This window comes from Photinus pyralis, unplaced genomic scaffold (genome assembly GCF_008802855.1).
Source record: "Photinus pyralis isolate 1611_PpyrPB1 unplaced genomic scaffold, Ppyr1.3 Ppyr1.4_LG1, whole genome shotgun sequence".
Lineage (NCBI taxonomy): Eukaryota > Metazoa > Arthropoda > Insecta > Coleoptera > Lampyridae > Photinus > Photinus pyralis.
The window spans coordinates 16783652-16796732 of NW_022170249.1; the positions used below are offsets into that span (position 1 = coordinate 16783652).

Below are 13081 nucleotides of genomic sequence, written 5' to 3' on the forward strand. Positions count from 1 at the left end.
ACAAGGGCTGTGGTGTGCGATAGGTATTCCCTAAGTCTCATGATTAATTAAAAAGAAAAGATAAATGTTCCAGCTCGAGTAAGTTCAATGACGTCAACCGGGGCTTTGCGATATTGGAGACGAGACGCGAGAATTTAGCTGGGTCCTTTTCGTTTTTTTTTTTGCGGCGCTCTGGGACTGAGAAGATCGTGATTCGTTGAGAGGCGAGGCGGAAACAATCGAAGACTTGCGGGTAAAAGCGAACCTTCCTGCTTTGTTGGTACCGTAACGGGTTTTCTGCACGGCACTAGCGAAAAAGGGGAAGGGATTAAACAGTCATAAATTAATTGAGATTATTTTGTAATTTGTTAACAGCTATAGAGGTATGTATGTCGTAAGTATTTTGAGACCCACTATTAAAAGGAAGTATTTCGTTGTTTGTGAAGCGAAGTTACATAAAGGGCGCTTTTAAATTTATTTTAATGCAATGTACTTCATTGTATGAGTAGTGCCAATGAAAGCGCGTTAGCTACTATGTAAGCACGCAGAAGCTTTCAAGCGACGATCGTCATTAACCATGTTGTATACTGTTACGTCTTGTTCTTTACAGTGCTATTAAAAACCTTGTTTACTAGGTGAATAAAACGGCAAAGAGATCGACCTGCCAGCCGCTCTGCTCAAAGCCTTTATGCTGCAGGTTTATCATCACAGCGGATTTTTTTACGAAACACATTTTTTACGTCCAACGTTTTGATTAAAATTTGTTTGTCATTAATTCCGTAGGTTATTTTGGTACGAGGGTTAAACCCTCGCTGGCCAATTAAGCGCGATGGTCCGCTGAAGAAGACATAAAATAATGATAAAGGATAATTTAAGAGAAAGGAACGGATGGAGGCTTTTAATAATTCATAAGCTCCCGCCACGTTAAAGCCGGAAATTAAAAAATTCCTTGCATTAGCTGCCTCGGTAATAATAAATTAGTATTTCCATTAACGACACCCCTTTTTTTCCTAGATTTAGTCGAGCTTTTCCAATGGATCTTATTTCATTTAAAGAATAACCGTCTTTCGACGGTTGGAGATTTTAATAAAATGCGGACACTCGGGGGGTTCTTCAATCTCAAAGGAGTAGGAGTTCGCAAAGGGATATTGTGGTGTAATCGTAACCGCGCGCTTTACTTTATTCGGCAACGATTGGACTCGTTCCAACCGATTTTAATATTTGGGCCTTTACCGCGAGTGCTTCCTTTGTTTATCTTCGCCGATCTAATGGGTTTAATACAAATTCGATTAAACAACTGCAGCAATTGCGAAACCTCGCAAAACAAACAACGCGAAAGGTTAACCCCGATGCGAGTCAATAAACCTTTTGTGGATATAGCTGATACAACGAGATTTTTTTTTCTGAATGTTATTGCGCTCTCCCTACGCTTTTTTTCCCTGCGAATGTTTACGGTTTTGTGAATGATTACAATGGCATAAGAAGTGGGAAGGTCCAATAAGATTAAAGACGTCGTTGAGTGAATTTGATGAATGCGTTTGGATCAATTTGTGAATCTATTTTATTTCGGTTTTATACATCTGAAATTCGGTACCTATCGACTGATATTGTAGTTATTTGCTTCTGTTTCTAGCAACAAGCTTTTGTGTTTTAGGGTTGGCATGTATTAATGAAACAAAATATGATAGCGAATTTTGCTTTGCACCTCTAAGGTATAAAAGAAGTAATAACGACTTTGTAGCACAGTGGTAGATTATTATTATTGTTTGTATTTTAAGTTAATTCTTTTGTAATTAGTGGACTGAAGGACCATAAGATATATTTTTTGTTGGTTAAATGATACTTTCCGCCCGAACCATACAAATACTTAAATAAAAGTTGGGCACGTACCTGGAGTGGCTGAGTGGCTGATTTCGGTGAGCTGCTGTACCGGCTGATGGGGGCCCCCAAAGATTCTTTTGGTTTTTCACTTTTTAAATTGATAAAATGCACGTGAAACTAGTGCATGCTTGACTCTGCTCGTTCGCACATAGTTACGTCTTCGCTCGCCCTTCTCTATTCATTTTAAAGTGTTTTCGCGAATCCGCCCGAGTGCCCGATTGTACTTGTATGATTTGAATTTACGCGCCGAAACAACTGAGGTTTAAACAATTATTATTATTATTATCATTATGTAATTGGGTGTAAGCCTGTTGAGGGCCTAGAACAAGAGAGGGATAATAAATAAAAAAATAAAATGAGCTTACAAGGTGTAGCGCTTAAGAACCCTCGGATCATATTCCTTTACCATAAAATATGCCGAAAAAAGCAAAATTGTTCCGCAATTACCGTGGCAATATTTCTAAAATATTTTTGAACACCAGGGGCGTGCTTTATTCCAGGGGGTATCAAACTACAACACCCCATATTTTATTAGGTACTGAGTTAGGTTTGTAGAGTACTTGAAAAGTCAAGGGGTTAAGTGATTAAATTTTGGTCAATACTTGTCGGTGGAGTTTATTATTATTTATTACTGCACTGCGACCTTTGGGTCTATTGCGCTCCCCACTATTGTCTGGTTTTCGAGAATACCTGTATCTTTAACAAAGTCCAGGATTTTGATAGGCGAACCATCGTTACTTCCTCTTGTCTAATTTGCTCATTTCCAAGTAGTAGTAGTGCCTTTGTGTACGCTTCACATTGTCAAATGACGTGCTGTGGTATTTCTTCTTCCTCAACACAACCCCTACATAACGGTCCTCTATTTAGCCACACATTTGCACCCGGTTCGGCCCTCTGAGCCTTAGGATTTAGGTTATTTACTGAGGTTGTATCCTCTTGATCCGGCCGGCAAATATGAGCCCCCTCTCCTCCCCCCCCCCATCTTGAGCTCACCAAGTTCGTGCATGGTATATCGACATGGTTGATGTACAGGGTGAGTCAACGATTACGCGGAGTAGCTTAATGCTTTGAAGATAAGATTTTTCGATAGAGTACTTCTGTGTTATGATATGGTTGAATATTCTCCACATTTTAAAAGTATTTGGAATTATACAGGGTGCGCCCACAAAGCAGGGCGCCCAAATGGTAAATTTTTTGTAATAGAACCCCCTGTATTTGAATGCATTTTTGAATTCTACGTGTAATTGTACGTCTGTTTTATTATATGGTTAATATCCGAAAAGCTAGTAGTTTTAAAGATAATTCGATTTCTATGAAAAATTGGGCATTTGCACGCGTCAGCATTAGTAAAAATTATTATTTAAATTATGATTCCAGGTTTTATATCTTATCCTGGGTTAAGTTAGAGTCACTATGAAACATTAAAAATATATAGCTTACAGGGTGTTTTTTTTGGTAGGCCCTATCTCTGATAGTTTTCGAAATATCTTGGTTTTCCTGAGTTTTACATTCTAATCTTAAATAAGTTATATGTAATTTACATATTTGCCTTTTTTTGCATGGCCACCTCACTATTATGTAAATTACATTAGAATATAAAAACCAGGAAAACCAGGATGTTTCGAAAACTATCAGAGATAGGTATAGGACATTATTATCAAGAGTTGAAGGTTTTTGAAGGAGCTAAATGATGACAGAAAAATGTACAGGGTGTTCCATTTGAAAAAAGTGAGATTTTTTAAATATGAAGTTTTGTAACTTTGGATCTAGAAAAAGACACCCTGTAAGCTATATTTTTAATGTTTTATAATAGATGTATTTATTTGACTTTTAACCCAGGATAAAAGATATAAAAAATTGAATCAAAATTTTAAGTAATAATTTTCACAATATACTGACGCATGCAAATGCCCAATTTTTCTTAGAAATCAAATTATCTTTAAAACCACTGGCTTTTCGGATATTAACCATATAATAAAAAAAGACGTACAATTACACGTAGAATGCATTCAAATACAGGGGGTTCTATTTAAAAAAATGTACCATTTTGGCGCCCTACTTTGTGAGCGCACCCTGTATAATTCCAAATATTTTTAAAATGTTGAGAATATTCAACCATATCATAATACAAAAGCACTCTAGGTATCGAAAACTTTTATCTTCAAGGCATTAAGTTACTCCGCGCAATCGTTGACTCACCCTGTACATCGAACGCATGTCGCACCGTTGAACACCATGCAAGCCTTTGGTCACGATGCGACAGCCGGGTGGGGTAGCTGACCCCTAGCATTAGCCTATGCGTCACTTACGCTCATTCGCTTAGATCGTTCCCCTATCCGCCACCTGGAGGCTTCCCTGGTAGGGAGCCCTCTCAGGATCCAATTCCCTTAGTAAAAATAAATTGACGTATCTGCTTTTTACCTGAAAACTCAAAGCTGATTTCTTCCCCCTTCGATCCCTTTGATGGCAAATAAATACATAAATTGGAAAATAGTGAATTTTATTAATAAAAATCAAGTTATCATAAATATCAAGTTATCGACCTTTCTTTACAGCCTTCCTAAAAAATCAATTTTATTTTTGTTGAAACGTAGTAATTTAAATAACCAAATAAGTACAATAATTAACCGTAATCAGTGGAATGGGTTACAGTAACAGCCTCTGATTAAGTCGAAATTACATCCGTAAGATGCGCTCTTAAAAATTTAGAATTTTGACACCGGTTCCGTATTTTTAAGACGTCTGGAAAGGACGTAATTAATTAAATATGTTGTAATTTTTTGGCATTATTAACCGAATGGCCGGTCCGAGGTTTCCTACGCTCCCTCGCCGTATTTTGGGAAGTTTATATAACGCTTAATTTAGAGGGTGTTTTCTGCATTTTGTGGATTATCGAAACGTGAGTTTAATTAATCCTTAAAATCTTTTGCCGTTGAGTGTCTTACCGAAACGTTTTACCTTTTAGAATTTATTTTGTTCCATTAATTATCGAGGGCGGCGGATATTGTTCCGTGAAATTTAATTTTCGATTAGCTATTGGCGCATTGGTTTTTACAAATAAAGTTTACTTTGAGGGTCGATGTATGTCTCTGAATCCCAAACGGTAATCGTATCTCTTATCGCTTATGGTATCTTTCTATATGATTTACTATTAAGTTTTTCCATCAAGATCAAGCTAAATATTCATTTAATTGGGCACTCCAAAGGTTGTAACGGACATAAAATGACATTTCCGCCATGAGAAGACGCCAGGGACTTAAATCACAAACGATAGGTAGGTTCCCAACTGCGAAGATGAGAGTGTATATATGTATAAACAAGAAACGTGTGTAAACATAACTGGAGAACAGTTATGGAAAGTCCTTGAAAGTAACTAAACATACCTTGTTTTAGAAGGAGCTGGGTTACAGGTTAAAACTTTTTAATTTAGGGATACAGGATACCACAAAAGTCAGAAAAGGACACATTATGTGCCACACCGGGGATGATCTGCTACAAATCTAGAAACTAAATAAACAGTAAGACACAAGAGTATACCTGGTCAGTATGAGGTTCTTCGGAAAACGAAGGGATATTAACGAAACTAATAAGGAAGTCCCACCCAGGTTTTTTACTTAGCGCGCCCTCAAATTTAGAGATTTTCTAATTGGAAAACCAGACAATTTAATATTTTTTTCAGTATTGTAAAGTCTCTCTAATAAATGGTGTGTAGCTCAAAAGGAAAGGAATTCGACCACCCCCTTCTGCGTCCCGTTCAGTTAATAAGTATCTCAGAAATACATTTTTTTATATAAATTTCGGCGCAAACATAATCAGACGTTAAAATTCCTCAGTTCTTCTGCAAATATTTGAGCCTTCTGTACGTACATTCAATTCGATTACGAAACTTGTATAGAAAGCGTTCGAAAGTCAAACGATTAATTCTATTTTGCTGCGCTTGCAAACAAGATTAAAAGGTTATAAAAGGACTGAAACTTAATTACAGTTTCTCAAGAGAAGTAAATAATAGCTTTCTGACTTATAAATCGAATTATTTGCTGTGAACTGTTGCCCTAGAGATTTTTTGTCGAGAAAAAGAGAGATGTCCAACCCCAGTTTCTGTTTTGCCTTCCAGCAATGATGTCTTTTCGCACGTAGTTTGCCCTGTGGGGCTGCCAGTGCATAAGAACTTTATTATTTTGGTTCTTTTGATCTTTATTTAGGTTTTATTTAAACTGAGCGTGTTTCTAAGCATTAAAGCGTCGACGTATATTAAGAGAAAAGTGTATAATGAGGTCTTTAAAGCACGCGTAACAAAAGTAATGGCACAATATTCGAATACATTTCAAATTAAGTGGGCTTTTTATTCGTAATTCCGTGATTGCCATAGAAATGTCATTTGGTGTTTGCTCATAAAAATCACAGTCATTGTAAATAAAATGATTTCGGTTAAAAAGATAATACACCGTCCATTCCGTGACTTGTTGCAAAAGCAGAGGAAAAGTTGGTAGGTGCAAAATCCAAATCCAGTAAAACCTATTATAAAAACTAGTTGCTTTTATCAGGTTAACGAAACGTATTAAGGTGTGTTTTGATACATCTAATGGAGAACATGGAATGACCCATTAAAACTCGCTTTGCATTTTTCACAAAGCCAAAATGTATTTATTGAACAGTGAAAAATCAGTATAGAAGTCAGCAAAAATGCAAGACATGGTATTAGAAGGTAGTCCATAAACAAAGAGGGAGTCACTAGAAGCCCCAGGGATCCTAATGGTCAATAGCAATGGGATTAAAACGCACTTGAATACGACTAATCCAGAAACATTTGGTGTATTCTCGAAGGGTCTTTTCATAAATAGGATTTTTAGCGTAGAAATGAATTTTAAATGAATCGTTATAGAGATAGAGCCATTGCATCAGGCAATTTTTAAAATCATAAAATCTGCGGTAGCCCTTGTGAATTATTATTTGGTCGCCAGACAATTTATTACTAAGAAATAAATTTAATAAAACTGTGAGATTGTTAATCCATTATATATCAAAACATATAAACAGCCTGCGTCTACAACGAAAGTACCTACACCTCACATCGAGTTTATTAAGCCCTAATTTGTTACTTCACTAACTTCAAACGTTCCTTTTACACGAACCTTAAAGCGGGAGCATAAACGCTCCGTCGGCAAATTAAAATCGTTTGTGTACTTAATTTTTGATCTAATTAAAACCTAAACGTCCCCGAAACTTTAATTTCGAGACACAAAACATTCCGAAACTTTACATTTTCTAAGAGAGTTTAGTCATAGTTTTCGTGCCGTGTACAAGGCGGCTCTCTTAATAAAATTAGTACCCTTTATATGGGAGCATAGGCTAATAATGCTTAACGTTATTTGAACGTAAAACTCGACTAAATTACCAGTTTTACGTGTTAAAAGTCCTAGAAGATGTATCTTAATTCCAACCCAAATTACGAAATGGCCGACTAATCGCAAGAACGTGTAGCTAATCAGTAATTTATTGATCGTTAAAGGAAGTTAGGAAGAGCGCGAGATTTGTTTTAATTTTAAGACGAAATGAAGCGGATGGGGTTCAAATGAGAATTTAATAGGAATTAATTGTTCCAATGGTGATTTCCGTACAAAACGGCGCCTCAGAATTTTAAATAAAGGAGTTTATTATCGAATCCGGCTCCATTCATTGTCTGCGATGGAATACGAGAGATATTTAGTTTCCGATTGTGCAAATTCAAGCAAGATAGCCTTTTTGTGTTTCTGTAAAAAAAAACAACCGATGACAGGTAATTCATATTAGGTCTTCATAATAGGTTTTAGTCTACGATTTACCCTAGCGTCAGACGTAACATTTATTTATCGCGCTATTGACTCTCATTCTTGTTTGTTTGTTTGTGTTGTTATCTCTGTTACAGATAAGGCAGATAAGCACCATTTTGAGCTCAAAAGGCCATTAGAACCAGAGTTCAAAGGCGCAATTCAAGTGAATGCTTAAAAATTGCCGTTGCATAATGGCAGTCCCTTTTTTTAGTATAGAAGGGTTTTTAATATCCGCCGTTTATTTTAATTGCGCAATATTGTTTTTAAAACACGCACCAATCCCCCCGCTATTATAATACTATCTACCAATAAAGCGCCGTAAAGCGAACCCGAAATCTATTTAATTTATCTCCTGGAACGGTCGCTTCCGAAATTGTTAAATGCCACTCTAAAGTCGACTTTTGGCGTGGGAAAAATTCCCTAGTTTTTATAACTGATTGAAAATTCTAATACGAATCCACCGCCTGCGGGTTGTACGGAAAAAGTTTATTTCCACTGCATTTGCACAATGTACGCGAAAGGACTAATTACGCTGCGCCTGAGACAAACCTTAACGTTTGATTAGTGAATCCAAAAAATAAAAACTAATTAGCGCAGTTATTTGCAAAATTATCAAGCTTAATAAGCGATGTTTAAAAAAAAGAGTAATCGCATATACACAAAGGCAGCTGTTGCGGGCAATATTCAAAGTAAGGTAGGGAACAATAGTGCAGGTAAGCAGATAACCAAAATTCTGGCAAAGAGCCCACTCATCTTTGGTGCACCAAAGTCGTGTGTTAGACTGTATTGAAATTCAACATTAACAACAAAGTGTGTGAAAATTAGGAAATCTCAGCTTGTATCGCACAAATATTCTAAACCGAAGAGTTTTTGTTAGCAGAATTCTACCCCTGGAGTAGGTAACTCACCCCTCGTCCGCGGTCGCCGAGCTTACAGATGAGATCAGTCCTGGCAGGTGCCGTAACTAATCTAATTACAGTTATTTACCACCTCCCGTGACTATTTGGTCACGGAGAAGCGTTTGTTTACAAACATCAGATAAAATAAATTACTAAAATTTATAAATTTCTTCAGGCCAAGAGCATGCTGCGTCGCTTGCATTTATCTCAATTGATCGCGTATGTGTTTCAATGTGTTGTGCATTTTAGATGTCTCATGTGTTTTGTTTTTATGAATTTGTTGAACTGCATTTGTTTCGATAGCCTTCTTTTTATCGTACAATTTGAGATGATTTATTTGTGTTTTTTCTCTTGTATTTTGTTGCCATAGTTAATTTATTTCATGTGTGGGCTATGCTGGGGTTTTTGTCCCAAAAAAGGTTTCCCTGGTATTGCTTTGTTGTGTGCGTAATATATTATTCAATTCCTTTACCGATTATGACTCACTTCCAAACACAAAAGAACCGAATGCTGCTACCGAGATTCAATGGTGCCGCGAAACGTCTTTCGTTTTGATTTGAAAGTTAGATGGCGCTGTTCGCTGTTTTCCCCAGAGTTGCCAACTGTAAGTATAGGTTAAGCCAAGATTTTTAGTGTCGTCTCCTAAGAACAGTACAATATGCTCGGTAGTTTCATCTGCTCCGTGAGGACGCCCTAGATTGTCAAGGTCTGGTCGCTTATTGCCACTGATCCTTGAATTGATACCCAGCTTTTAATCTTGGCTAGGGAATGCATTACCGGGATCGCGGGATCCCGAAATACTGGGATCCCGCAGCATTTTTGCGGGATTAATCCCGCACATAAATGTAGCGGGATCCCGCGGGATTTGCGGGACAGAGTAATTTGTCCACCAAGGGGACGACTTTGTCTACTTTGTTAATGAAACGCATAACTGAGAAGTTATTTTTAAATAATTGTTTTTTTGAGTTCTAAGTTAGGCCGAAGGTACTTTTTTGTTAAATATTGTGATAATTAGCGATTTATTTTAATACAGAAGTTAACCGCACAGAATTGCTTATTTGCCAATATTTATTTAAAGTTTTGCGGGATCCCGCAAATACCGGGATCCCGCGGGATTAACATCTAACAATCCCGCAAATACCGGGATTGAGATTTTGCTGCGGGATTGCATTCCCTAATCTTGGCCCTGAGAACGGAGATAGCAATTCCTAGGGTAGGCTCGTCTATTGACGTGTGATACCCCCGTACATTTGGAGGTTCCGCCAATGGAGTGCCCGATAGGATGCCTCATCGATACTAAATGCTAGGAGGTTCGTGGGGCACCCGCAACTTTGGGTGCTCCAGAACCTCTAGGCCTCTTTTCAGGCTACCCTGGAGTGCTTCCTCCCGATTTGAAACGCTTGGTCCCTGACGTCGGGTTTCCCCCCTGAGTCAACGTCCCAAACACAACCTAAGACTTTGGCGCGGTGTCCGCTTGCCCCGAGGCTGTACCATCGTGCCGGCGCCTTCCGTGCGCCGGTCCTATTCATCTTGTGAGTAGGATCTGGTCCTTGAATAAGGAGCTGCATTGGAGCCATCCCCGTTATCGGAAGCCTTTTAAGGGCCCGACTTGTTGGCCCCTTCTGACCAGGAACCCAGAAAGGGTTTGTTTAGATTATCGTCCATACAGTTCCCACGAGCGAAAATGCGGTCACCTTAGCAGAGTTTGGGCGGGGCTTGGCTGCCACCACCTTCCGGGAGAAAAGGGGCCACCACTCGGGCGTGAAACCCGCTTATCTTGTAATTTAATTAGCTTTACGTGCATAGCTATAGACTCCTTATCGCAATGACCGGAGATAAATTTTAAAATAGCACAATGCATTCAAACATGAACCCTACGTTCTCCCAAGTAATTCAACTTTACAATAAAGTAAACAAAAGAAACGATTATTTGAACAAAATTAACATCAAGCAAATCTGATACACATAATCATCCAATTCAAATAACACGATCGAAATTCGGTTCATTCTAAAGTAGCGACCACATTTAACATGAAAAATAAGTAATGTTACTTACTTCAATTAACCGATTTTGTATAAATTAAAAGGAAGGTGTGACACTAACATCTATCTATGCCACAATGTTGAAAATGTGCATCTTTTTTTACAACTTGGTTTCATGCAAGATCTCACACTTGCCTACAGGAGAAATTGGTAAAAAATTTAAAGGGGCCGCCTGTAATCGTGTTACACAATGATCTACAGCACGTCATTTAAAAGATACCACACTCCCCGTGGAGAAAAGCTCACCAATATTCAAATCCGGTTACGCAGCTTCAATACATAATTTTAGGAAATTGAATTTGAAGTTGCACAGTATCTTTTTTCAATCATTGAATATTGTTTGATTCAACTTTATTTAGAAATAACCTGGCATAGGTGTAGCGTGTGCACCAATTAGCGGAGTAATGTGGCCACTCAGTCTTACGACTGCTTCCTCCAATTAAAAAAATATTAGTGCAACAGAAAGCGTATCAACAGGCACTAACTTCACTTTAAACACAATTATTCTTGTTAACTGTACAATTGTGAGCGAAAACCTCAAAACTATAGTAGGTGGCCTGCTTTCCATTATGCGGAAGGCCTAATCCTTTGTACTGTGAAAAATTGGGATACACCTTGCCAATCGCTAACTCCATATCGTGAATTACGCGTCCTATGTACAACGTCGTTTCCGTTTCCGTGCCTCCTGGTACGAGAGAACAATGCGTTAGCAGGTGCATGTTTTCAATTTTCGTCGGTACCCAGCGATATTCGCCTGGATTCTGTGAGCAAAGTATCTGAAAAGGAAAAACAACGGTGTTATCTAAAAATAGACCAATAGATTATTGATCTTCCGCGTTGACAGCGTACGGTACGTACTTTTACGTTTTTGTCCAACGAGAAAACTTTGTCCCACGCCGTTGCTTCTACCGTGGACGCCTGCGAGTAAATTGTTACGGGTAGCAAGCCGATGTCTTTGATAAACGCTTGACCGATGAAAATTGGTAGGCCATGTTTATCAGTTCCGGCTTCAAGTGCATCGGACGGAGTCTGCCCCGTGTAGTCCCTCCAGTAGTGGTCTACAATAAATTAAGTGTAGGTTATCAAAGAAAACCTGAAGGGGTTACCTTCGATTTTCCATCCGTGCGTAGTAAAAGCTCGAACAACCACAAATCCAGCATAGAAGGAAAGCAACAGATACGATTTCATTTTACGTTCAGCTTTCGCAGACGAATGGATCGCGACTTTGTTATCCAATGCAGAATTAATAAACTTTATAGATCAAACAGTGCGTGTTTTGCAAGTGAAATTGGTTCGTTTACATTTATAATGGTTTTCATTTTAATGGAAGACATACCTACTTCAAATGTCAATAATGGGGTTCAGTTTTCAATAATGATTGAGTAATATGGTTATTCAGTTAATAGCATTGGATAAAAACACTATTTTATTCAATGTTAATAGCTAAAAATAGAGGTGAAGAAACCTGCTCCATTTGCATTTTAATCATCCACTGTTTTTGTCCCTTTCCAAACTTGACGTGTTCCCATTAACCTTTTATGTAGGTATTCTATAAACAAAAAACAACGCAAAACTTCAACGCGGTAGAACAATTGTTCATAAATATCATTTTGTTCAGATATTCGCAGTTATCGATGTGTCTCGAATGCTCTCCTGTTGCAGTATGAATCTGGCTCCGCCCACTGCGCGCTGATCAGATTTAAAGACACGGACCGATTACAGAATCCCCGAGGCTGTTATCGAGAGTGAGGAAAGGGCTGCGACAATCCTATTGGTTACAGTACCAGACGATTCGCGGCAGTTCTGTACCAGGTACCCAACCCCGACCAAAGAAGCATATTGGAGTACGCCAGTGCCAAACTCAACCTAGTTCAGAGGCGCTACCACGTCAATGAACAACCGAGCACTATTATGACAGGACCGCACAAAGCACTGGTGCAGCTAATTAACAAGAGGGTCACTCCGACTTCAAAAATTCTCCTTTGACCCTTTACGGTTGCTTCGGAAAGCAAAACCTACTTTTCGTTACCCTGACGTGTAGGTTTCTAGAAGCTACTCATTGCAATTTTCTCCTTCAGATTAACCCCCAGTCCCCACTTGTTTATTAATTGGCCCTGCATATAAAATGGAGGGTCGTTAATACGGACGGCCATTTTTAATCATTTTATTGGTCAGTGTCTTATCGTTTTACCAATCCCAGATGGTTTTAACATCCTTAATCAATTGAAGAAAGGCTAACTCGAGCTTTTTTTTGATACAGAACTGACCAAAGGGTTGCAAATGTAATTTAATATGGTCTATTAAGAAAATGAAATCTGATCTAGACCTAGACTCTGCTTCCTAAAAAAATTAAAGAACAAGAACCAAATCTCTCCCTTTACATTCTACCAAGATCAATATTTGTTTGGTAAATAATTTAGAATAGCGACATTCTTACAACTTGAGAATTTGATGTTTTAAATATTTCTG

General features: G+C 38.2%; 1 protein-coding gene across 1 annotated transcript; it reads right to left on the bottom strand.

The window, feature by feature from the left end:
* Nucleotides 1-10982: 10982 nt before the first annotated feature.
* Nucleotides 10983-11872, bottom strand: LOC116159546. Its single transcript, XM_031472549.1, has 3 exons — nucleotides 11719-11872; nucleotides 11471-11670; nucleotides 10983-11388 (listed from the first exon to the last, which is right to left on the bottom strand). The coding sequence occupies exons 1-3, from the start codon at nucleotides 11798-11800 to the stop codon at nucleotides 11104-11106; spliced, it is 567 nt and encodes a 188-aa protein (XP_031328409.1). The 5' UTR covers nucleotides 11801-11872; the 3' UTR covers nucleotides 10983-11103.
* Between the last annotated feature and the right edge of the window lie 1209 nt (nucleotides 11873-13081).